Here is a 27273-nt window from a genome sequence, read left to right as displayed (position 1 = left end):
GGTAAGATGGGGGGGGGGGGGGTCTGTGCATATTTGTAAACAACAGCTGGTGCACAAAATCTAAGGAAGTCTCTAGATTTTGCTCGCCTAAAGTTGAGTATATTGTGATAAACTGCAGGCCACACTACTTGCCTAGAGAGTTCTCAGCTATACTTTTCTTGGCTGTTTATTTACCACCACAGACAGATGCTGGCACTAAGACAGCACTTAGTCAGCTGTATATGGAAATAAGAAAACAGGAAACCACTCACCCAGAGGCGGCGCTCCTAGTGGCCGAAAACTTTAATGCATGGAAACTTAAATCAGTTCTACCAAATCTCTATCAACATGTTAAATGTGCAACCAGAGGGGAAAAAATTCTAGATCACCTGTACTCCACACACAGAGATGCCTTCCTCGCCCTCCATTTGGTAAATCCGTCCACAACTCTATCTTCCTTATTCCTGCTTACAAGCAAAAATTAAAGCAGGAAGCACCAGTGACTCGGTATATTAAAAAAATTGTCAGATGAAGCAGATGCTAAACTACAGGACTGCTTTGCTATCACAGACTGGAACATGTTCCGGGATTCTTCCAATGACGTTGAGGAATACACCACATCAGTCACTGGCTTTATCAATAAGTGCATTGAGGACGTCATCCCCACAGTGACTGTATGTACATACCCCAACCAGAAGCCATGGATTATAGGCAACATTCGCACTGAGCTAAAGGGTAGAGCTGACGCTGTCAAGGTGTGGGACTCTAACCTGGAAGCTTACAGGAAATCCCACTCTGCCCTGCGACAAACCATCAAACAGGCAAAGCGTCAATACAGGGCTAAGATTGAATCATACTACACCGGCTCCAACGCTCGTCGGATGTGGCAGAGCTTGGTTAGAGCCTGTAAGTAAGCATTTCACTGTAAGGTTGTATTCGGCGCACGTAACAAATAAACTTTGATTTGATTAACACATGCACGCACCCCTTTTCAGTTCTTAATTTTTTGAAACATTTTTTGAAACAAGTTATTCTTTTATTTTTTACTTCACCAATTTGGACTATTTTATGTATGTCCATTACATGAAATCTAAATAAAAATCCATTTAAATTACAGGTTGTAATGCAACAAAATAGGAAAAACACCAAGGGGGTTGAAACTTTTGCAAGGCACTGTATTTTGCAACTATTTAGCATGTTAGCTAACCCTTCTCCTAACTCTAAACCCTAACCTAGCTAACGTTAGCCACCTAGCTAAAGTTAGCATTATCCACCTAACCACCTAGCTAACACTAGCCACAATAAATTGGAATTGTAACATATTACATGTTTAGCAAATTCATAACATATTGTATGAATTGTAATTCATAACGTATCATACGAATTTTAATTCATAACATATCATATGAAATGAATGATGGACATCCACAAATGAATACATACCATACGAAACGTAACATATCATACTAAATGGAGTGTACCGGATTTACATTTACTATGTTACGTCTACCCCTGAGTCCAGGTTGAAAGAAATGGTTAGGGAGAGTTATGGTGGTAGAGGCGAGAGTTAGTCCAGGATCTGGTATCAGGGTGTAGGGTTTTATCTCGTTTGCTGCCGAGGTGTTATTGGTTATCGAGGAGAAAGGGTGATTCTGTCCTGGTGAATATTTCATGCCCTGTTTGAATTATTAAAGCTCAGAGCGCAGGTGTGTGTGTTTATCAACAGAGATGTACTCTCGGTCTGTCAAGACGATTCATGGTTTCCGCTTGATCCGTCTCATATGATGCAGATATGTGTTGGTGTGTGTGAGTGTGTGTATAGGTGTGTGGGGGGCATTAAATCCAATCCTGTAACCATAGACCACAAGCATTGAGTGTCTTGGGACCTAGAAGAAGCTCACATGTCACAATTGAAATGAAACGCTCAATACCAGCACTGTTAGTCCTACTGAAAACACAACAACACCCAAAACAGAAGAGCATGCCAAACACAAATCCCGAGTGTGTGTGTCACCCGCCAAAATAAAAGGAGCAGAGATGAAATGGCAGCATATTCACAGAGAGAAAACCCTGAAAAGACTTCTGTGTTTAAAAAGGGGATGTTGGGCAACCTGATCGAAACGAGTTTACACAACAGAGGGACAGGGCTACTCTAACCATCAGCACAGTAAGTAGGAGATTGAGTGTGTGTTTACCTGGGTGTGATGTCTGTCCATATGTCTGTGCAGAGACGATGAGCTGGAGGAGTTTGACTTGATGTGACCCTCATCTTCCATTGAACCTGAAAAAAATAATATTAAAAAAATTAAGTAAAAAATATACACACACACACACCCACACACACACACACACACACACACACACACACACACACACACACACACACACACACACACACACACACACACACACACACACACACACACACACACACACACACACACACACACACACACACACACACGAGAGAAAGCCATCAGTCAGTGAAGCCACTATGAAAGACAGAAGTGGAGAGATGGGATAGACAGAGTACCTGAGGCAGGAAACAGCATTGCAGTGGAGGAGAGGAGAGTACTCTGTCACTTCCACCCTTTCACTGTAATACTGGCATCCCACTCAGCTTCTGGATCAAATCATGTATTATCTATCATATATTACTCCTATCTAGTGTCTTTTATCATGTATTAACTCCTGTCTATTGTCTATAATCTATCATGTATTACCTCCTGTCTATTATCTATCATGTATTACCTCCTGTCTATTGTCCTGTATATATCTCCTTTCTTCATCTCTGTCTGTCTCTCATTATTAATATCCCAGCATTCACATATTCAGATTCAAATCAGATTTATTAGCATGAATGACAAAGCCACTGTTGCTAAAGCAAATTGAGATATACATGAACAGTAACAGAAAATAATAATAATAACAACAATAATATGCATGATAATAGTGATGATGATTAGAGAAAGTAGACAGGATACAGTGCCTTTGGAAAGTATTCAGACCTTGACTTTTTCCACATTTTGTTACGTTACAGCCTTATTCTAAAATGTATTAAAAAAATACAAAAAAGAAACCTGTTATTTTCATAAGTATTCAGTCCCTTTGGTATGAGACTTGAAATTGAGCTCAGGTGCATCCTGTTTCCATTGATCATCCTTGAGATGTGGCCACCCTTCAGAGCCTTGTTCCTCTCTAGGTTTTTTACTAGAGAGGTTCCTGCCTTTCTAGGGAGATTTTTCCTAGCCACCGTGCTTCTACATCTGCATTCCTTGAGTTTGGGGTTTTAGGCTGGGTTTCTGTATAGCATTGTGTGACATCAGCTGATGTAAAAAGGGCTTTATGAATACATTTGATTGGAGTCCACCTGTGGTACATTGATTGGACATGAAGTGGAAAGACACAATCCTGTCTATATAAGGTCCCACAGTTAACAGTGCATGTCAGAGCAAAAACCAAGCCATGAGGTTGAAGGAATTGTCTGTAGAGCTCAGAGACAGGATTGTGTCGAGGCACAGATCTGGGAAAGAGTACCAACACTTTTCTGCAGCATTGAATGTCCCCAAGAACACAGTGGCCTCCATCATTCTTAAATGGAAGAAGATGGGAACCACCAAGACTCTTGCTAGAGCTGGCTGCCAAACTGAGCAATCGGGGGAGAAGGGCCTTGGTCAGGGAGGTGACCAAGAACCCAATGGACACTCTGACAGAGCTCTAGAGTTCCTCTGTGAACCTTCCAGAAGGACAACCATCTCTGCAGCACCCCACTAATCAGGCCTTTATGGTAGAGTGGCCAGACAGAAGCCACTCCTCGGTTAAAAGCGACAGCCCGAGGTTTTCAAAAGGCATCTAAAGACTCTCAGACCATGAGAAACAAGATTCTCTGTTCTAATGAAACCAAGATTGCCTGAATGCCAATCGTCACGTCTGAAGGAAACTGGCACCATCCCTACGGTGAAGAATGGTGTTGGCAACATCGTACTGTGGGGATGTTTGTCAGTGGCAGGGACTGGGAGACTAGTCAGGATTGAGGCAAAGATTAACGGAGCAAAGTACAGACCTGCTCCAGAGAGCTCAGGACCTCAGACTGGTGCAAAGGTTCACCACCTTCCAACAGGACAACAACCCTAAGCACACAGCCAAGACAACCCAGGAGGGGCGTCGGGACACGTCTCTGGACATCCTTGAGTGGCCCAGCCAGAGCCCGGACTTGAACCCGATCAAAGATCTCTGAATGTCCTTGAGTGACCCAGCCAGAGCCCGGACTTGAACCCGATCAAAGATCTCTGAATGTCCTTGAGTGGCCCAGCCAGAGCCCGGACTTGAACCCAATCAAAGATCTCTGGAGAGACCTGAAAATAGCTGTTCAGCAACATTCCCCCTCCAACCTTACAAAACTTGAGAGGGTCTGTAGAGAGGGATGGGAGAAAGTTTCCAAATACAGGTGTGCCAAGCTTGTAGCGTCATATCCAAGAAGACTGGAGGCTGTAATCGCTGCCAAAGGTGCTTCAAGAAAGTACTGAGTAAAGGGTCTGAATACTTATGTTAATGTCATATTTTCGTTTATTCATTTATTTTTAATTCGAAAGAATTTACAAAAACTTTTCATTGCTTTGTCATTATAGGGTATTGTGTATAGATTGATTTTTTTAATACATTAATTGATTTAATATTTAATACCTATATTTAATACATATTTAATACAAGGCTGTAACTTAACAAAATGTGGAAAATGTCAAGGGGTCTGAATAGTTTCTAAAGGCACTGTATATATGTTTTTTATGTATAGAAATAAAATGTATAAATGCAAAAAGTAATTTTAATATTATATCTTAAAAGCATTTTACTTTGGTAATAAAAATAAGATAATATTTACAGTATATCCTGTATATATCGGTACAATGAGATTATGCAGTGAATGCGTGTAAGAACATTGAATAGGCACAATGGGATACATTGACATCATCTATGGAATGTCGGTGTGCATACAGGTGTCAGTAGTGTGTGTGTGTGAGATTGCGTGTGTGTGTGCGTTTTTGTGTGTGCGTGTGCACACAGACTTGTGCAAATGGATTTATATAAGTGTGTGTTTGCATGTATGAGTGTGTGTATGTGTGTATTACATGTTTGTTGATGTATTATTTAATGTGTAAATTAAATGTCTGTTAATCCAGACAGAAAGTAAATGAGTCAAAATGATGAATTAAGGAAACAAACCTAAAGAGAGTAGAAACAAAACAAAAACACAACAACCACAAAGTTCATCCCATCTCTCTCTCTGGTTGTGGTGCAGGATGACACATTTAGCTGCCAGCTTAGTTGACTGCTGCTCCCCTCCATGAAGAATGGGGAGTTTATGTCCATCAAGGATTTGTCGAAAGTTTGGTATATACAGCATTCTTCCAAATGGGGGGAGTATGTTTCCCTTATGTTTTATATTTTGGGCAGGAATACAGTAAGTGAATCTCAGTTTCTCCATCCTGTAAATCAGCCAATACAGTACAGTACCTCCCATCTATGTTTTATATTTTGGGCAGGAATACAGTAAGTGAATCTCAGTTTCTCCCTCCTGTAAATCAGCCAATACAGTACAGTACCTCCCATCTATGTTTTATATTTTGGGCAGGAATACAGTAAGTGAATCTCAGTTTCTCCCTCCTGTAAATCAGCCAATACAGTACAGTACCTCCCATCTATGTTTTATATTTTGGGCAGGAATACAGTAAGTGAATCTCAGTTTCTCCCTCCTGTAAATCAGCCAATACAGTACAGTACCTCCCATCTATGTTTTATATTTTGGGCAGGAATACAGTAAGTGAATCTCAGTTTCTCCATCCTGTAAATCAGCCAATACAGTACAGTACCTCCCATCTATGTTTTATATTTTGGGCAGGAATACAGTAAGTGAATCTCAGTTTCTCCCTCCTGTAAATCAGCCAATACAGTACAGTACCTCCCATCTATGTTTTATATTTTGGGCAGGAATACAGTAAGTGAATCTCAGTTTCTCCCTCCTGTAAATCAGCCAATACAGTACAGTACCTCCCATCTATGTTTTATATTTTGGGCAGGAATACAGTAAGTGAATCTCAGTTTCTCCATCCTGTAAATCAGCCAATACAGTACAGTACCTCCCATCTATGTTTTATATTTTGGGCAGGAATACAGTAAGTGAATCTCAGTTTCTCCCTCCTGTAAATCAGAAAATACAGTACAGTACCTCCCATCTATGTTTTATATTTTGGGCAGGAATACAGTAAGTGAATCTCAGTTTCTCCCTCCTGTAAATCAGCCAATACAGTACAGTACCTCCCATCTATGTTTTATATTTTAGGCAGGAATACAGTAAGTGAATCTCAGTTTCTCCATCCTGTAAATCAGCCAATACAGTACAGTACCTCCCATCTATGTTTTATATTTTGGGCAGGAATACAGTAAGTGAATCTCAGTTTCTCCCTCCTGTAAATCAGCCAATACAGTACAGTACCTCCCATCTATGTTTTATATTTTGGGCAGGAATACAGTAAGTGAATCTCAGTTTCTCCATCCTGTAAATCAGCCAATACAGTACAGTACCTCCCATCTATGTTTTATATTTTGGGCAGGAATACAGTAAGTGAATCTCAGTTTCTCCCTCCTGTAAATCAGCCAGTACAGTACAGTACCTCCCATCTATGTTTTATATTTTGGGCAGGAATACAGTAAGTGAATCTCAGTTTCGCCCTCCTGTAAATCAGCCAATACAGTACAGTACCTCCCATCTATGTTTTATATTTTGGGCAGGAATACAGTAAGTGAATCTCAGTTTCTCCATCCTGTAAATCAGCCAATACAGTACAGTACCTCCCATCTATGTTTTATATTTTGGGCAGGAATACAGTAAGTGAATCTCAGTTTCTCCCTCCTGTAAATCAGCCAATACAGTACAGTACCTCCCATCTATGTTTTATATTTTGGGCAGGAATACAGTAAGTGAATCTCAGTTTCTCCCTCCTGTAAATCAGCCAATACAGTACAGTACCTCCCATCTATGTTTTATATTTTGGGCAGGAATACAGTAAGTGAATCTCAGTTTCTCCATCCTGTAAATCAGCCAATACAGTACAGTACCTCCCATCTATGTTTTATATTTTGGGCAGGAATACAGTAAGTGAATCTCAGTTTCTCCCTCCTGTAAATCAGAAAATACAGTACAGTACCTCCCATCTATGTTTTATATTTTGGGCAGGAATACAGTAAGTGAATCTCAGTTTCTCCCTCCTGTAAATCAGCCAATACAGTACAGTACCTCCCATCTATGTTTTATATTTTGGGCAGGAATACAGTAAGTGAATCTCAGTTTCTCCATCCTGTAAATCAGCCAATACAGTACAGTACCTCCCATCTATGTTTTATATTTTAGGCAGGAATACAGTAAGTGAATCTCAGTTTCTCCATCCTGTAAATCAGCCAATACAGTACAGTACCTCCCATCTATGTTTTATATTTTGGGCAGGAATACAGTAAGTGAATCTCAGTTTCTCCCTCCTGTAAATCAGCCAATACAGTACAGTACCTCCCATCTATGTTTTATATTTTGGGCAGGAATACAGTAAGTGAATCTCAGTTTCTCCATCCTGTAAATCAGCCAATACAGTACAGTACCTCCAATCTATGTTTTATATTTTGGGCAGGAATACAGTAAGTGAATCTCAGTTTCTCCATCCTGTAAATCAGCCAATACAGTACAGTACCTCCCTGTAAATCTATGTTCCAATCTATATTTTGGGCAGGAATACAGTAAGTGAATCTCAGTTTCTCCATCCTGTAAATCAGCCAATACAGTACAGTACCTCCCATCTATGTTGTCATATTTTGGGCAGGAATACAGTAAGTGAATCTCAGTTTCTCCATCCTGTAAATCAGCCAATACAGTACAGTACCTCCCATCTATGTTGTCATATTTTGGGCAGGAATACAGTAAGTGAATCTCAGTTTCTCCCTCCTGTAAATCAGACTGCCTCCATATTCTCTGATGTGGTCGTTCAGTCTCTATTCGGAGAGGGGTTTTCTTCTATTTACATCTAGTTCGGCTGAGATATTCTGCCAATGTAAATGTTGGATATAGATAACAATCACGTTTAGTTTGTCATTTAATTTAGTTTGTCACTGAACAACAATAGAAACACAACATGTAAAGTGTTGTGTCCCATGTTTCATGAGCTGAAATCAAAGATCCCAGAATTATCCCATTCAAACAAAAAGCTTTTTTGTCAAAAATGTTGTGCACAAATTTGTTTACATTCTTGTTAGTGAGCATTTCTCCTTTGCCACGATAATCCCTCCACCTGAAAAGTGTGGCATATCAAGAAGCTGATTAAACAGCAAGATCATTTCACAATAAAAGGCCACTCTAAAATGTGCAGTTTTGTCACACAACACAATGCCACAGATATCTCAAGTTTTGAGGGAGAGTGGAATTGGAATGCTGACTGCAGGAATGTCCATCAGAGCTGTTGCCAGAGAATTGAATGTTAATTTCCCTACCATAAGCCTCCTCCAATGTTGTTTTAGAGAATTTTGCAGTACGTCCAACCGGCCTCTCAACCTCAGACTACGTGTTCGACGTTGTGTGGGAGAGCGGTTTGCCGATGTCTATGTTGTGAACAGACTGCCCCATGGTGGCGGTTTGCCGATGTCTATGTTGTGAACAGACTGCCCCATGGTGTCGGTTTGCGGATGTCTATGTTGTGAACAGACTGCCCCATGGTGGCGGTTTGCCGATGTCTATGTTGTGAACAGACTGCCCCATGGTGGCGGTTGGGTTATGGTATGGGCAGATATAAGATACGGACAACGAACACAATTGCATTTTATCAATGGCAATTTGAATGCACAGAGATACCGTGATGAGACCCTGAGGCCCATTGTTGTGCCATTCAACCGCCGCCATGACCTCATGTTTCAGCATGATAATGCACAGTCCCATGTTGCAAGGATCTGTACACAATTCCTGGAAGCTGGAAATGTCCCAGTTCTTCCATGGCCTGCATACGCACCTGACATGTCACCCATTGAGCATGTTTGGGATGCTCTTGATCGACGTGTACGACAGCGTGTTCCAGTTCCCGCCAATATCCAGCAACTTCGGACAACATTCCACAATCAACGATGAACAGGCTGATCAACTATATGAGAAGGAGATTGTGTCACGCTGCATGAGGCAAATGGTGGTCACACCAGATACTGACTGGTTTTCTGATCTACTCCCATACTTTAAAAAAATAAGTTATCTGACCAACAGATCTGTATTCCCAGTCATGTGAAATCCATAGATTAGAGACTTATTTATTATTTTCCATTGACTGATTTCCTTATATGAACTGTAACTCAGTAAAATCTTTGAAATTGTTGCATGTTTATATTTTTGTTCAGTATTGCCGTTTTTCAATTTGGAGTCAATTTGTTTGCTTTTGATTTTAGAAATGAAACAGTTTTTTGAATGGTCTTTAGTTTGTATGTTGTTAGTGAGCCGCAGAGCAAGCTGACCTAGGGGATCATCCTCTTGGGAGAAGTAGTTACTCAGAAAGGATCTGCATTTAATGGAGCTCTGGTCTGCTTGATTTAAATGCTGCCAGAATTAAAATGCTATTTTTTGCACTTGAATGTGTAGAGTGAATGTGAATGTGTCACTATCTGTCAAATTGTCCTCTTCGTGTCCCTGTGTGATCACTGCTGTAACCTTGCTGATGTGACCTTGATAGGCTAATGTAGGTGACAGAACCATATCGAAGGTCGTTTCACTCCTCACTGATCATGAGGGAGAGGAGAGGAGCTGAGGAGGAACCAAAGGAATCGTAGGGATCGTTCTCCTCTCATCCTCCTCCTCCTCCTCCTCCTCCTCCTCCTCCTCCTCCTTCTCCTCACATCCTACCGTTCACCTGACTCCAACTCCTCCCTCGGCTCTTACCATTAGACAGCCGGTTGCCATTCTCTACGGGGGTGTGGCTTGGGGAGTGGGGGGCGTGGTTGTTGGCGTTCTTGTCCTGTAGCTGTGGAGACGGGGAGGAGGGGGTGGAGCCTGGGTGCTCATCTCTCCCTGGCAGGTTGATGTTGGAGTTGAATCCTGGGAGGAGATGACAAACACATTCACACACACTGTTACTGCCATCGGTTTGTTTCCATACATTGAATTGTTAAACTGTTAGTTCCAAAAATATTTTTGGTACCTCAGATTGTTCTTGCAATTCTCACATAGAGACATCATTGGGATGAAGAATGTTTGAAAGGCTTTTTACATGTGTAACACAAACCAGTTTTGAGAATATCATGATTAAAGTGGCAATTTTAGGCCCTTTTTAGACCTACAATTGCCTACGGTAAGACCCTATGACCTATGAACCTTACACGATACAGACAACACCCTGGTGTCATTATTTTCCTAATAGCACGCTCTAACATATGGAGCATCACTCAATTCTGAAATACAATTTTAAACATTAATTTATTAAACATTAAAACAATTTATATGAATACATCAAAATGACCCTTTTTGATGTAGTTCCTTTTTAGACCTATTGTTTAATACAGAATATACTCTACAAGTACATTTCTAGAGTCAGTTCTCTGCTAATTTTCAAGTTTAAAGCTGGGAATGCCTCAGGGAGCTTCAAGTTTAAAGTTGGGAATTCCCATGACGTCCCTGTGGCATTCTCGTATCCCACAGGAGAAGCATGCAGGGGGAAACAGCTGCTCATCACAGGCATGGCATTGATACCTCCCCTAACCCCCAGGCCACCCCGGAGCATCGGGTATCACAGATAACCATTTAGTGCCAGGGAGGGAACGGAAGCAGGCTGCCCCGTTAAGCCCAGTGGCATCTCGCTGTTCACGACCCTGACTACCAGCCTCCTCTGGCGTGTAGGCATGCTAACTAGTAAAAGGCATCCCCATTCAAGTCATCAATGTACCTTGCTGGTCATTCTATGTCTAGGCATGTGACATTGAGATGGAAGAAAGTGTCACGTCAGCCTGAGGGTTTCTGTTTCTACCCCTAGACCCCTGGGTTTTAAGGCCCTTGGCATTCTGGTGGATATCCTTAAACTACTGTTAGTGCCCCTCTTCAATGCCCTGTCTCAATGACTTAGTTAGATTAAGAAGTATCCCACTGGGCACACACTGGCTGAATCAACGTTGCTTCCACATAATTTCAATGATGAATTGATGTCTGTGCCCAGTGGGATGTCTCTGCTACACTCTGTTCTGTCCTCATGTCATCTCCCCTTTCGTAGTGTGAGGAAGAGTGATATACCCCACTACGGTGATAAATATTTAATCTCATATTATATTAACCTACACACTGCTAATATACTTGAATGAATAATGACAGAGAGGAGAGAGAGATAGAGAGAGAGGTGAGAGAAGAGAGAGGGAAAAGAGACTGAGCGTCACAGGTGAGAAAGAGAGAGAATGAGAAAGAGGAGAGAAAGAGAGAGGAGAGTGAGAGAAGGAGAAAAAGAGAGAGGAGCGAGAGAAGGAGAAAGAGAGAGGAGAGAGAGAGAGAGAGAGAGAGAGAGAGACTGATAGAGAATGAGAAAGAGAGATACAGAGAAAGAGAGATATACAGAGAGAGAAAGATACAGAGAGATAGAGAAAGAGAGATACAGAGAGGAAGATATACAGAGAGAAAGAGAGAGATACAGAGAAAGAGAGATATATATATATAGAGAGAGACATGGTAGAGAAAGAGAAGGAGAGAAAGAGGAGAGAAAAGAGAAAGAAAGAGAGGAGATAGAAAGAGAGAGAGAAACATCCTCTGTGTACAACGTAAAAAACACCAAATAATGCATGCAGAGCAGAATTAGGCCGATAACCACTAATTATCCAAATCCACGAAATAACTGTTCAGTTCTACAACCACCTAAAAGGAAGCGATTCCCAAACCTTCCATAACAAAGTCATCACCTACAGAGAAATTAACCTGGAGAAGAGTCCCCTAGGCAAGCGGGTCCTGTGGCTCTGTTCACAAACACAAACAGACCCCACAGAGCCCCAGGACAGCAACACAATAAGACCCAAACAAATCACGAGAAAACTAAAAGATAATTACTTGATACATCGGCAAGAATTAACAAAAAAACTGAGCAAACTGGAATGCTATTTGGCCCTAAACAGAGAGTACACAGTGGCAAAATATTTTACCACTGTGACTGACCCAAAATGAAGGAAGCTTTGACTATGTCCAGACTCAGTGAGCATAGCCTTGCTATTGAGAATGGCCACTGTAGGCAGACTTGTCTCTCAACAGAATACAGGCTATGTGCACACTGTCCACAAAATTAGGTGGAAAGTGAGCTGCACTTCCTAACCTCCTGACCATATTAGAGACACATATTTCCCTCAGATTACACAGAACCACAAAGAATTTGTGGGAAATCCAATTTTGATAAACTCCCATATCTATTGGGTGAAACACAGTGTGCCATCACAGCAGAAAGATGTGTGACCAGTTGCCACAAGAAAAGGGCAACCAGTGAAGAACACACACCATTGTAAATACAACCCATATTTATGTTTATTTATTTTCCCTTTTGTACTTTAACTACTTGCACATCGTTACAACACTGTATATAGACATAATGACTATTGAAATGCATTTACTCTTTTGGAACTTTTCTGAGTCTAATGTTTACTGTTCATTTTTGATTGTTTATTTAACTTTCGTTTACTATCTATTTCACTTGCTTTTTCAATGTAAACATATGTTTCCCATGTCAGTAAAGCCCCTTAAATTGAAATGGAATTGAATTGAAATTGAATTGAGAGAGAAGGTAAGAGAGGGTGAGAGAAGGAGAGACGGACTACAGTGTGTGTCTTCTCGTGTGAGTGTTAACAATGAATGATGTTTCAAACTGATCTAACAGTTACTGCTTGTGTTCATATCATATTTAGAGTTGAAGGGAAGTGTTTGAACATGTATTTTATGAAACAGTCTCTTTAAATCAATGCAGTAATAGGCAACGTAAGGCCACATTGTACCCATTTAATCAAAGGTTATTTGTCACATTCCGAAAACACCGGGGGGAGACTTAACTGTGAAATGATGCAGTATATAGCTATATAAAGGGAATACCAGTACCAGATCAATGTGGAGCTATATAAAGAGAGTACCAATACCAGATCAATGTGGAGCTATGTACAGGGAATACCAGTACCAGATCAATGTGGAGATATATACAGGGAGTACCAGTACCAAATCAATGTGCAGTTATATACAGGGAGTACCGGTACCAGAACAATGTGAAGCTATATACAGGGAGTACCAGTACCAAATCAATGTGGACCTATGTACAGGGAATACCAGTAACCATTAATTAACTATTTAGCAGTCTTATGGCTATTTAGCGGTCTTATGGCTATTTAGCAGTCTTACGGCTATTTAGCAGTCTAATGGCTATTTAGCAGTCTTATGGCTATTTAGCAGTCTTATGAGGCGCTGTCGTGCCCCCTTCACAGCTGTGCGCGTGTGTGTGGACCATGTTAAGTCGTTATTGATGTGTGCGCCAAGGAACTTGAAGCTCTCGATCCGCGCCACTACAGCCCCATCGATCTCGTACATGTCTCGTACATGTCTCGTACATGTCTCTGCCTGGCCGGTTCCCCTCTTTCCACTGGGATTCTCTGCCTCTAACCCTATTACAGGGGCTGAGTCACTGGCTTACTGGGGCTCTCTCATGCCGTCCCTGGAGGGGGTGCGTCACCTGAGTGGGTTGATTCACTGATGTGGTCATCCTGTCTGGGTTGGCGCCCCCCCCTTGGGTTGTGCCGTGGCGGAGGTCTTTGTGGGCTATACTCAGCCTAGTCTCAGGATGGTAAGTTGGTGGTTGAAGATATCCCTCTAGTGGTGTGGGGGCTGTGCTTTGGCAAAGTGGGTGGGGTTATATCCTTCCTGTTTGGCCCTGTCCGGGGGTGTCCTCGGATGGGGCCACAGTGTCTCCTGACCCCTCCTGTCTCAGCCTCCAGTATTTATGCTGCAGTAGTTTATGTGTCGGGGGGCTAGGGTCAGTTTGTTATATCTGGAGTACTTCTCCTGTCCTATTCGGTGTCCTGTGTGAATCTAAGTGTGCGTTCTCTAATTCTCTCCTTCTCTCTTTCTTTCTCTCTCTCGGAGGACCTGAGCCCTAGGACCATGCCCCAGGACTACCTGACATGATGACTCCTTGCTGTCCCCAGTCCACCTGGCCGTGCTGCTGCTCCAGTTTCAACTGTTCTGCCTTATTATTATTCGACCATGCTGGTCATTTATGAACATTTGAACATCTTGGCCATGTTCTGTTATAATCTCCACCCAGCACAGCCAGAAGAGGACTGGCCATCCCACATATGCTCTCTCTAATTCTCTCTTTCTTTCTCTCTCTCGGAGGACCTGAGCCCTAGGACCATGCCCCAGGAATACCTGACATGATGACTCCTTGCTGTCCCCAGTCCACCTGACCGTGCTGCTGCTCCAGTTTCAACTGTTCTGCCTTATTATTATTTGACCATGCTGGTCATTTATGAACATTTGAACATCTTGGCCATGTTCTGTTACAATCTCCACCCGGCACAGCCAGAAGAGGACTGGCCACCCCACATAGCCTGGTTCCTCTCTAGGTTTCTTCCTAGGTTTTGGCCTTTCTAGGGAGTTTTTCCTAGCCACCGTGCTTCTACACATGCATTGCTTGCTGTTTGGGGTTTTAGGCTGGGTTTCTGTACAGCACTTTGAGATATCAGCTGATGTACGAAGGGCTATATAAATAAATTTGATTTGATTTGATTTGATGTTTTGGAACACTGTGACCTAGTGCAGCTCTAGTGTTGACCCTCTCCATTGATATGAGTGATACATACTTCTGCTCTTCTTCTCCAAAGGTGAGGTCCTGCTTCACCGGTACTAAGGGGCCTACATATGCTGCTCTGCATGCACTATACAGGCACTAAACACAGATAGAGCTACATAACATATGTATGTATGGCTACTGTAAAGTGAGTGAGTGAGTGAGTGAGTGAGTGAGTGAGTGAGTGAGTGTGTGTGTGTGTGTGTGTGTGTGTGTGTGTGTGTAAATAGGAGAGCGAGACGAGGGACACCTGAGTCCTATTTATTAGCCTGATTCCTCCCTGCCATATGTAAACTGGGACTTGCATGCGTAGTGACATTTGGTGAAATTGCCTTTCTAAAGTCATCTCTTAACTTCATCAGTGGAAGGGACGGCTGTGACCGGAGCATCTGTTCCCCTTCAGAGGCGTGGAACCCCAAATCAATTCCCATCATGTTGTTACTGTACCATTCCAGAATGATATGGAATATTCCAAGCTGGGGTATGATTGGTATATTGCTGTGATATTTAGGTGATATTGGATGTTAGATTCCCAGCAAACATCATATCTCTGATGAGATTGAGTCTATATGAATGATTTTAATTATCTTATGAGGTTAGATTGGGGTCTGGTAGAGAGAGTACCTGCGTATGACAGAGTGGCTCTCTCCCCAGCTCCAGTTAACACCTGATAATCATAATCTAGTCTTTGTGTCTCAATGCCTATAGACACCTGTTTAATATTAGCTCATCTACCCTTTGTTACTCCATATGATCTAACCCAAAGGAGGTGTTTTAATATCAGATTTTGTCACGTTCTGACCTCTATTTCCGTTGTTTTGTATTTATTTAGTATGGTCAGGGCGTGAGTTGGGTGGGCAGTCTGTTTGTTTTTCTATGTTTTGGGGCATTTCTATGTTTTCGGCCTAGTATGGTTCTCAATCAGAGGCAGGTGTCATTAGTTGTCTCTGATTGAGAATCATGAGTTATTTATTTATTAATTATTTGAGTTATTTCATGTATCGTTCAGTTTTCCATTAAAGAACATGAGTAACCACCACGCTGCTTTTTGGTCCGCTTCTCCTCCTACAGACGAACGTCGTTACAGAATCACCCACCCACCAAGGACCAAGTGGCGTGGTAAACAGAGGCAGCAGCAACAGCAGCAGCAGGAGAAGCGACAGGTGCAGCAGGAGCAACAGCAACAGCGGCACAAGGAGGAATGGACTTGGGACGATGTGTTGGACGGCAAGGGTTGCTACACATGGGAGGAGATCCTGGCGGGAAAGGATCGCCTTCCATGGGAACAGGTGGAGGCAGCGAGGAGAGCAGAGGCAGCCGGAGAGAGGAGCCGGCGATATGAGGGAACACGGTTGGCAAGGAAGCCCGGGAGTCAGCCCAAAAATTTCTTGGGGGGGGGCTAACAGGGAGTATGGCTACGACAGGTAGGAGACCTGAGCCAACTTCCTGTGGTTACCGGGGGGCTAGAGAGACCGGGCAGGCACCGTGTTATGCGGTGGAGCGCACGGTGTCCCCAGTGCGGGTGCACAGCCCGGTGCGGTACATTCCAGCTCCGCGTATCGGCCGGGCTAGAGTGGGCATCGAGCCAAGTGCCATGAAGCCGGCTCTACGCATCTGGTCTCCAGTGCGTCTCCTTGGGCCGGCTTACATGGTACCAGCCTTGCGCACGGTGTCCCCGGTTCGCCTGCATAGCCCAGTGCGGGCTATTCCACCTCGCCGCACTGGCAGGGCGACCGGGACCATTCAACCGGGTAAGGTTGGGCAGGCTCGGTGCTCAAGAGCTCCAGTGCGCCTGCACGGCCCGGTCTATCCGTCACCACCTCCACGCACCAGCCCTCCGTTGGCAGCCCCCCGTACCAGGCTGTCTCTCCGGCCCATCCTTACAGGGGCTTCCTCCTCTCCAGCGCTGCCGGAGCCTCCCGCCTGTCCGGCGCCTCTGCCGGAGCCTCCCGCCTGTCCGGCGCCTCTGCCGGAGCCTCCCGCCTGTCCGGCGCCGCTGCCGGAGCCTCCCGCCTGTCCGGCGCCGCTGCCGGAGCCTCCCGCCTGTCCGGCGCCGCTGCCGGAGCCTCCCGCCTGTCCGGCGCCGCTGCCGGAGCCTCCCGCCTGTCCGGCGCCGCTGCCGGAGCCTCCCGCCTGTCCGGCGCCGCTGCCGGAGCCTCCCGCCTGTCCGGCGCCGCTGCCGGAGTCTCCCGCCTCTCCGGCGCTGCCGGAGCCTTCCTCCTCTCCAGCGCTGCCGGAGTCTCCCGCCTGTTCGGCGCTACGAGAGCTACTCAGTCCAGCGTTGCCGGAGCTTCCCGTCTGTCCAGCGCCATCTGAGCTTCCCGTCTGCCCAGCGCCATCTGAGCTTCCCGTCTGCCCAGCGCCATCTGAGCTTCCCGTCTGCCCAGCGCCATCTGAGCCTCCCGTCTGGCCAGTGCCGCCCGTCTGCCCAGCGCCGCCAGTGCCGCCCGTCTGCCAGGAGCCGCCAGTGCCGCCCGTCTGCCAGGAGCCGCCAGTGCCGCCCGTCTGCCAGGAGCCGCCAGTGCCGCCCGTCTGCCAGGAGCCGCCAGTGCCGCCCGTCAGCCAGGGGCCGCCAGTGCCGCCAGTCAGCCAGGGGCCGCCAGTGCCGCCAGTCAGCCAGGGGCCGCCAATCAGCCAGGGGCCGCCAGTGCCGCCAGTCAGCCAGGGGCCGCCAGTAAGCCAGGGGCCGCCAGTAAGCCAGGGGCCGCCAGTGCCGCCAGTCAGCCAGGGGCCGCCAGTAAGCCAGGGGCCGCCAGTGCCGCCAGTCAGCCAGGGGCCGCCAGTAAGCCAGGGGCCGCCAGTGCCGTCAGTCAGCCAGGGGCCGCCCGAGCAGCTGCCCCTCTGTCCAGAGCAGCTGTCGTCCCTCTGTCCCGAGCAGCTGCCGCCCCTCTGTCCCGAGCTGCGATCGCCCCTCTGTCCCGAGCAGCTGCCCCTCTGTCCCGAGCAGTTGTCCCTCTGTCCCGAGCAGCTGCTTCACCTCTGTCCCGAGCTGCCCCTCTGTCCCAAGCAGTCCCTCTGTCCAGTGGGGTCATTGAGAGGGGTGGCCATGGTGAGTAAGCCACGGAGGCGGACAATAAGGCGGACTAAGACAATGGTGAAGTGGGGTCCGCGTCCCGCGCCAGAGCCGCCACCACGGACAGACGCCCACCCAGACCCTCCCCTATAGGTCAAGGTTTTGCGGCCGGAGTCCGCACCTTTGGGGGGGGGGGTACTGTCACGTTCTGACCTCTATTTCCGTTGTTTTGTATTTATTTAGTATGGTCAGGGCGTGAGTTGGGTGGGCAGTCTATGTTTGTTTTTCTATGTTTTGGGGCATTTCTATGTTTTCGGCCTAGTATGGTTCTCAATCAGAGGCAGGTGTCATTAGTTGTCTCTGATTGAGAATCATACTTAGGTAGCCTGGGTTTCACTGTGTGTTGGGGGGGGGTGAATGTTCCTGTCACTGTGTTTGTTGTCACAGGATAGGCTGTATAGGTTTTCACGTTCCGTTTGTTGTTTTGTAGATTTGAGTTATTTCATGTATCGTTCAGTTTTCCATTAAAGAACATGAGTAACCACCACGCTGCTTTTTGGTCCGCTTCTCCTCCTACAGACGAACGTCGTTACAGATTTATACATCGTGATGACATGATTATGTGATTGTGTTGTCATTGATTTATTAGTTAGATTTCATCCTACATCACATCAGAGTTTGATAATGGTTGAGATTCCTTTTCATTGTTTGCACTAATGTACTGTACAGTAGCATCAGCATCAGTGTGTGGGTGGGTGTCATGCCGTACAAGCATTACACGTTCAACTGAGACGTCCTGCCACTTAATTAAGACAAGTGTGATTACATGTGGGGAGTGACATATCTTTCACAATCTGAAGAAGGGAAATCACCCTCTCTACTCCTCCTCCTCGCTCCTGAAATTAATTCATTTCAATTCAATTCAAAGGCTTTTTTGGCATGGGAAACGTGTTTACATTGCCAAAGCAAGAGAAACAAACAGTAAACAAAAGTGAAATAAAAAATAAAAAATGAACAGTAAAACATTACACTCACAAATGTTTTAAAGGAATAGAGACATTTAAAATGTTATATTATAGCTATGTACGGTGTTGTAACGATGTGCAAATAGTTAAAGTACAAAAGGGAAGAATAAATAAACATAAATATGGGTTGAATTTACAATGGTGTTTGTTCTTCACTGGTTGCCCTTTTCTCGTGGCAACAGGACACAAATCTTGCTGCTCTGATGGCACATTTCGGAGTTCATCAAAATCGGGTTTGTTTTCAAATTCTTTGTGGGTCTGTGTAATTTGAGGGAAATAAGTGTCTCTAATATGGTCATACATTTGGTAGGTTAGGAAGTTCCACCTCATTTTGTGGACAGTGTGCACACAGCCTGTCTTCTCTTGAGAGCCAGGTCTGCCTATGGCGGCTTTTCTCAATAGCAAGGCTATGCTCACTGAGCCTATGCATAGTCAAAGCTTTCCTTAAGTTTTGGTCAGTCACTATGTTCAGGTATTCTGCCACTGTGTAATCTCTGTTTAGGGCCAAATAGCATTCCAGTTTGCTCAGTTTTTTTGGTAAATTCTTTCCAATGTGCTAAGTATAGTATAGTTTTCTCGTGATTTGGTTAGGTCTAATTGTGTTGCTGTTCTTGGGGTCTGTGGGGTCTGTTTGTGTTTGTGAACAGAGCCCCAGGACCAGCTTGCTTAGGGGATTCTTCTCCTAGTTCATTTCTCTGTAGGTGATGGCTTTGTTATGAAAGGTTTGGGAATCGCTTCCTTTTAGGTGGTTGTAGAAATAGGCACTTTTGAGGATTTTTATAATTAGCAGGTATCGGTATTTTGCTCTGCATACATTATTTGGAATTTGCTTCTGCTGTGATGGATTCATGTCTTCATCACCTCAGAGTTTAGCAACACACACTTGCACACACACACGCACACACACATATGTGCACACACACAAAGACACACAAAGACATACAAAGACAAAGTTCTGGGGTTGTCTGGGTCAAATGTGTGTGTGTGTGTGTGTGTGTGTGCATGGTCAGGGGGTGTATGAGACAGTGTGTGAAGGAATTCACAGAGGTAAAGGTCATCTGTGTATGTGTGTGTGTTACATTGTGACTCACCTCCCTCCCTCATCTTGCGTCCTGTAGTGGTCTTCTTGAGCAGGCTGCGTCCAGAGCTGAACAGGGTGTTGAGCTCATCCAGGGCTGGCTGAGGGCTGGTCAGGGGTCTCCCGTTGGCTGGGTTGAACAGCAGGGGCGAGGATGAGCAGGAGTGGGCACGGCGCGGCTCTGGGCGGGTGGACTTGGCCGGAGAGTAGGGAGGGGGCTTGTCCCCCGCAGCCCTATGAGACGAGGAGGCGTAGGAGGGCTTGGGAGAGTCCAAGCCACCCCCACCTGTGATAGAAGCAGCTCGGGTAAGGGAGAGTATGCTGGACTCTGGGGGGAAGGGAAAGTGGGAGGGGGGGCGATAGGGGGGGGGCAGGGCATTGGCGGGAGGAGGGGGAGGCGGAGGGGTGAGGGGAGGATTGGGCTTGTCTGGGAGGAGGACGGAAAGAGAGGGGGAGGAGTCAGCGCGCTGGCGGTAGTACTGAGGTGAGAGGGGGCTGTCTGGGCCGGCGTAGTTCAGATTGGACTCAAACACAGGCAGCTTCTTCACCTCCAGAGGGGTGAGGGGCGACTCGTCAGACGCAGGGGAACAGGTGACAGGGGAGGGGGGGAACACAAGGAGAGGGGGGCGGTGGGTGAGCAGGTTGGGGAATGGTGCAGGGATGTCACACCCTCCTTCTTTACTATGAGGGGGCTTGCTGTTTCCTCCGGCGGCAGATGTTTGGGCCTCCATGGTAGTAGATACACCCCCCAGCCCTGCCCTCTTCCCCTCTCCACTCTGAGAGGGAGACAAGCCCAACCCTAACCCCCCTAACATCAACCCTAACGCCTCCAGCTTCCCAGCTGCCTTCGCCGCAGCAACTGCCCCTCCCACAGGAAGTCCCGCCTCCTCGGGAAGGAAGTATTTCATCTCCTCGTAGACGGCCTCGGTGTCTCCCTGCTCGGGGCTGTCGGGGGGGTCCTGGTAACTCCCTCCCAGACTGTAACTCCTGCCCTGAGCCCCCACCATCTCTATGTACACATCCTCCTCATCCTGGTTATGGTGCAGGCTCAGTGTCGCCCCCTGTGGGCCGTCCACAGACGCTGCACGCTGTATCAGCCCTCTCAGACACCCCATACCCCCTAGCCCTCCAGTGCGGGACAGCAGGGCCAGTTTGACATCAGCGGGGCGGAGCTGGAGGAGGTTAAAGCCGGCAGCGTTGATCTCTTCATAGGAGCCAGTGAGCTTGGTGTTGGGGTTCCTCTTGGGCTTGGGAGGAGGCACCTTCCTCATGGTTGTGTAGTCATCACTGTGGGGTCGCGGCTTGGACAGAGCTGGGGAGGGGAGAGATGAGAGGAGAAACAGTTCACAACAGTCACACTGACAGCTGTGTTTTGGGCTACATAGAGGCTAAGGTAATGATAGTTGGTGTGTTGTGGTGTATATATGCACCATCCGTAGGTGACAGCTGTGTTTTGGGGGGGCTCCCTGCAGGGGACCCATAGCCCTCAGGAGTGGGGCTCTCTCTCGGGGGTCCCAGGGTCAGTCCGGCACTGACCGCCTCGTAGGACGCACTCAGACGAGTGCTGGGGTCCCGCTTGGGTTTAGGGGGAGGCTGTTTCCGTGGTGATGCCAGGCCTCCCCCATCCTCAGTGGTATGGGCCGCCTGTTGAAGGGCCGGTCTGATGGATGGGCCATGGCTGGAATGTACCAAGTTCTCTATAGCCAGGGGGATGGGCACTGAGCTGGAGCGGAAGTGGCGGATATTCCGTCTCCCCCCATTGACAGAACCGTCTTGGTTTCTCCTCTTCTCCACAACCCTACATGGGAAATCAGATTGAGAAATAAAGTATTTTCTCCCCATTTCCACAAGTCTTTCTCTCTCTTTATTTCTCTAAATCACTCTCTTCCTCTCCATCCCACTTTCTGTCTATTTCTATTTCCTATCTCCATCCCTCCTCCCTCTCTCATTTAAACCTCATGATGGACAAACACACCTTCTGTTGATATTTGATCCTGGTTCCAACCAAACATAATAAGATGGATTTTCCTTGAGAGCAACAACAATAAGATAATTACTTTCCATCTACAAATCCAGATTAATTGAGTTATTCCCATCATATCATCCACAGACTCCACTCAAATGTATGGCTGCATCATCTGTCATGCAACAAATGCATTCTAAAGAGGTTGGGGGATAAAGAGTGGAAACTCTATGGATTATTTCTGCTTTAAATGTATAAATCTAATCGGCTTGCTGTAATATGATAATGTGATATTCACTCTGCTCTGTAGGTTGATATTTCCTTCTCCAATCTGGAGGAAGCCATCTGTTGGTCCCTCTGGACCAGGTGGAGGGGGGGTTGTGTTTGTCTGTAAAGTGTGAGAGAGATAGTGTGTCTGTGTCTCTGTGTGTTTGTTTGTCCGTGTGTATGTTGGTTGGTTCTTATATCATTGTGGGGACCTAAAAAGTCCCTAGAAGAAGAGTCCTCTCAAGGATAGTGAAACAAGGAAAATTCTCCCTCGTGGAGACATGTCCCACGTCCCCATGAGGACAAAGGCCATTTTAAATGTAGTGGTTAGGTTTAGAAAAAGGTAAAGATAAGGGGTTAGTGGTTAGGGAAAATATGATTTTGAATGAAAATTAATTTTAGGTCCCCACGAGGATAGAATAACATAACGTGTGTGTGTATATGGAGGGCCTTTAGAGCCTGAAGAGGTTTCCGACTGACTTTGGTAAGAGTGGGAGTAGCGTAGTAATCTGGAATGGGACACTCCCACAGGGATCCCAGAGACACAATACCATCCACCCCTCCACCTCCCTCACCCATATCCCCCTTCCACCCCTCCACTTCCCTCACCCATATCCCCCTTCCACCCCTCCACCTCCCTCACCCATATCCCCCTTCCACCTCTCTACACACACCCTCCCTCACCCACATCCCCCTTCCACCTCTCTACACACACCCTCCCTCACCCACATCCCCCTTCCACCTCTCTACACACACCCTCCCTCACCCATATCCCCCTTCCACCTCTCTACACACACCCTCCCTCACCCACATCCCCCTTCCACCTCTCTACACACACCCTCCCTCACCCATATCCCCCTTCCACCTCTCTACACATACCCTCCCTCACCCATATCCCCCTTCCACCTCTTTACACACACCCTCCCTCACCCATATCCCCCTTCCACTTCTCTACACACACCCTCCTTCACCCACATCCCCCTTTCACCTCTCTACACACACTCTTCCTCACCCATATCCCACTTCCACCCCTCTACACACACCCTCCTTCACCCATATCCCCCTTCCACCTCTCTACACACACCCTCCCTCACCCACATCCCCCTTCCACCTCTCTACACACACCCTCCCTCACCCATATCCCCCTTCCACCTCTCTACACACACCCTCCTTCACCCATATCCCCCTTCCACCTCTCTGCACACACCCTCCAACACCCATATCCCCCTTCCACCTCTCTGCACACACCCTCCTTCACCCACATCCCCCTTCCACCTCTCTACACACACCCTCCAACACCCATATCCCCCTTCCACCTCTCTACACACACCCTCCTTCACCCATATCCCCCTTCCACCTCTCTGCACACACCCTCCAACACCCATATCCCCCTTCCACCTCTCTACACACACCCTCCCTCACCCATATCCCCCTTCCACCTCTCTACACACACCCTCCCTCACCCATATCCCCCTTCCACCTCTCTACACACACCCTCCCTCACCAATATCCCCCTTCCACCTCTCTACACACACCCTCCTTCACCCATATCCCCCTTCCCCTCTCTACACACACCCTCCCTCACCCATATCCCCCTTCCACCTCTCTACACACACCCTCCCTCACCAATATCCCCCTTCCACCTCTCTACACACACCCTCCCTCACCCATATCCCCCTTCCACCTCTCGACACACACCCTCCTTCACCCATATCCCCCTTCCCCTCCCTACACACAACCTCCCTCACCCATATCCCCCTTCCACCTCTCTACATACACCCTCCCTCCCTCACCCACATCCCCCTTCCATCACTCTACACACACCCTCCCTCATCCTTATTCCCCTTCCCCCTTTCTACACACCCTCCTTCACCCATATCCCCCTCCCACTCTTCACACACCCTCCCTCATCCATACTCCCCTTCCCCCTCTCTACACACCCTCCCTCACCAATATCCCCCCTCCACCTCTTTACACACACCCTCCCTCACCCATATCCCCCTTCCACCTCTCTACACACACCCTCCCTCACCCATATCCCCCTTCCACCTCTCTACACACACCCTCCTTCACCCATGTCCCCCTTCCACATCTCTACACACACCCTTCCTCAACCATATCCCCCTTCCACCTCTCTACACACACCCTCCCTCACCCATATCCCCCTTCCACCTCTCTATACACACCCTCCCTCACCCATACCCCCCTTCCACATCTCTACACACACCCTTCCTCAACCATATCCCCCTTCCACCTCTCTACACACACCCTCCCTCATCCATATCCCCCTTCCTCCTCTCTACACACACCCTCCCTCACCCATATCCCCCTTCCACCTCTCTACACACACCCTCCCTCACCCATATCCCCCTTCCACCTCTCTACACACACCCTCCTTCACCCATATCCCCTTTCCACCTCTCTACACACACCCTCCCTCACCCACATCACCCTTCCACCTCTCTACACACACCCTCCCTCACCCATATCCCCCTTCCACCTCTCTACACACACCCTCCCTCACCCATATCCCCCTTCCCCCTCTCTACACACACCCTCACTCACCCACATCCCCCTTCCAACTCTCTACACACACCCTCCCTCACCCATATCCCCCTTCCACCTCTCGACACACACCCTCCTTCACCCATATCCCCCTTCCCCTCTCTACACACACCCTCCCTCACCCATATCCCCCTTCCACCGCTCTACACACACCCTCCCTCCCTCACCCACATCCCCCTTCCATCACTCTACACACACCCTCCCTCATCCTTATTCCCCTTCCCCCTTTCTACACTCCCTCCTTCACCCATATCCCCCTCCCCCTCTCTACACACCCTCCCTCACCAATATCCCCCTTCCACCTCTCTACACACACCCTCCCTCACCCACATCCCCTTTCCACCTCTCTACACACACCCTCCCTCACCCATATCCCACTTCCACCTCTCTACACACACCCTCCTTCACCCATATCCCCCTTCCACCTCTCTACACACACACACCCTCCCTCAACCATATCCCCCTTCCACCTCTCTACACACACCCTCCCTCCCTCACCCACATCCCCCTTCCACCTCTCTACACACACACACCCTCCCTCACCCATATCCCCCTTCCACCTCTCTACACACACCCTCCCTCACCCACATCCCCCTTCCACCTCTCTACACACACCCTCCCTCCCTCACCCACATCCCCCTTCCATCACTTTACACACACCCTCCCTCACCCATATCCCCCTTCCACCTCTCTACACACACCCTCCCTCACCCACATCCCCCTTTCACCTCTCTACACACACCCTCCCTCATCCATATTCCCCTTTCACCTTTCTACACACACACACCCTCCCTCACCCACATCCCCCTTCCACCTCTCTACACACACCCTCCCTCACCCATATCCCCCTTCCACCTCTCTACACACACCCTCCCTCACCCACATCCCCCTTCCACCTCTCTACACACACCCTCCCTCACCCATATCCCCTTCCACCTCTCTACACACCCTCCCTCATCCATATTCCCCTTCCCCCTCTCTACACACCCTCCCTCACCAATATCCCCCTTCCACCTCTCTACACACACCCTCCCTCACCCACATCCCCCTTCCACCTCTCTACACACACCCTCCCTCATCCATATTCCTCTTCCCCCTCTCTACACACCCTCCTTCACCCATATCCCCCTCCCCCTCTCCATACACCCTCCCTCATCCATATTCCCCTTGCCCCTCTCCACACACCATCCTTCACCCGTATCCCCCTCCCCCACTCCACACACCCCCTCCTCACCTGTTAACCCCTCCTAATGCTGATGACAGTATTAGTGTGTGTGGGAGAGAAAATTACTCTTGAGAGGGAGTAGGAGAAGGAGGAGGAAGGAAAGGGGGGATTACCAATGACATCCTGACCCCTTCTCCCTTCTGTATCTCCCTCTCCTTCCTCCCTGCTCTCTCCCCCCCCTCTCAATATCTCCCTCCCAAGCCCCCATCTTCCAGTTTCTGTCCCAGTAGCAGATGTCCTGTTAGCATACAAGGGCACATGAAGGACAGAAGCACAGGTAAGAGTGTTGTGTGTATGTGTGGGTCTCTGTTTTTGTGTTTCCTCTCTCTGCAGGATGTACACCCCCAATGGTAAACTGCATTTTCAATTGGAGGCTTATCTCTGTCTGATTAGCATGTTCAGAAGGAATACAGGAATACATTCTAAAATGACAGCCTCTCTCATTCTTTAGTCCCTACACTGGAAAAGCATTTTGGGCCCGTCTTACAATTCAAAACAATGGTTGCCATGCCAACTACAAGCTATATAAAGTGTAAATCAAAGTCCACTGACACCAGGAAAGGATAGTCTGACGTCTCACTGTGACATAGATACACAGCTCTGAGACCACCACCCCCGGGGAACGCATAGCCTGAACACGCACCTCCACACAATTCCCAACCAACGCGGCTCCGGTACGAGTTCTCTATTTATTTGAATGTATTGACAGTTGTGGCAACAGTTGGAGAAATTGTGCTGAGAATTCGAAAAGAATGAAAAGCAGCGGTCAAATATTCTTCAACACTTGTGTGTACATGTACACATTCTGGACTATGATTTTACACAGCTGCTACTTGCTGCTACTTGCTGTTTATTATCTATTTATAGTCACTTTACCTACATATACACATTACCTCGACTAACCTGTACTCTTACCTACATGTACACATTACCTCAACTAACCTGTACCCCTAACTACATGTACACATTACCTCAACTAACCTGTACACATACCTACATGTACAATTTACCTCAACTAACCTGTACCCTAACCTACATGTACACATGATCTCAACTAACCTGTACCCCTACCTACATGTACGCATTACCACATGTACACATTACCTCAACTAACCTGTACCCCTACCTACATGTACACATTACCTCAACTAACCTGTACCCCTACCTACATGTACACATTACCTCAACTAACCTGTACCCCTACCTACATGTACACATTACCTCAACTAACCTGTACCCTTACCTACATGTACACATTACCTCAACTAACCTGTACCCCTACCTACATGTACACATGACC

At 47.2% G+C, this 27273-nt stretch overlaps 1 protein-coding gene across 1 annotated transcript in view; it reads right to left on the bottom strand.

Annotated features, from left to right (window-relative positions):
- LOC139386032 (unconventional myosin-XVI-like) overlaps window positions 1–27273 on the bottom strand; it is a 157265-nt gene that overhangs the window by 18009 nt on the left and 111983 nt on the right. Inside the window, exons 16-19 of the mRNA XM_071131432.1 lie at window positions 21384–21751; window positions 19967–21265; window positions 9932–10087; window positions 2175–2260 (exon numbers count right to left, since the gene is read on the bottom strand). Of these exons, the coding sequence (XP_070987533.1) occupies window positions 2175–2260; window positions 9932–10087; window positions 19967–21265; window positions 21384–21751 (1909 nt within the window). The remainder of the gene's footprint in view (window positions 1–2174; window positions 2261–9931; window positions 10088–19966; window positions 21266–21383; window positions 21752–27273) is intronic.

Source organism: Oncorhynchus clarkii, chromosome 3 (assembly GCF_045791955.1).
Source record: "Oncorhynchus clarkii lewisi isolate Uvic-CL-2024 chromosome 3, UVic_Ocla_1.0, whole genome shotgun sequence".
In the NCBI taxonomy this organism is placed as follows: Eukaryota; Metazoa; Chordata; class Actinopteri; order Salmoniformes; family Salmonidae; genus Oncorhynchus; species Oncorhynchus clarkii.
This window is presented reverse-complemented; position numbering and strand designations above follow the sequence as displayed.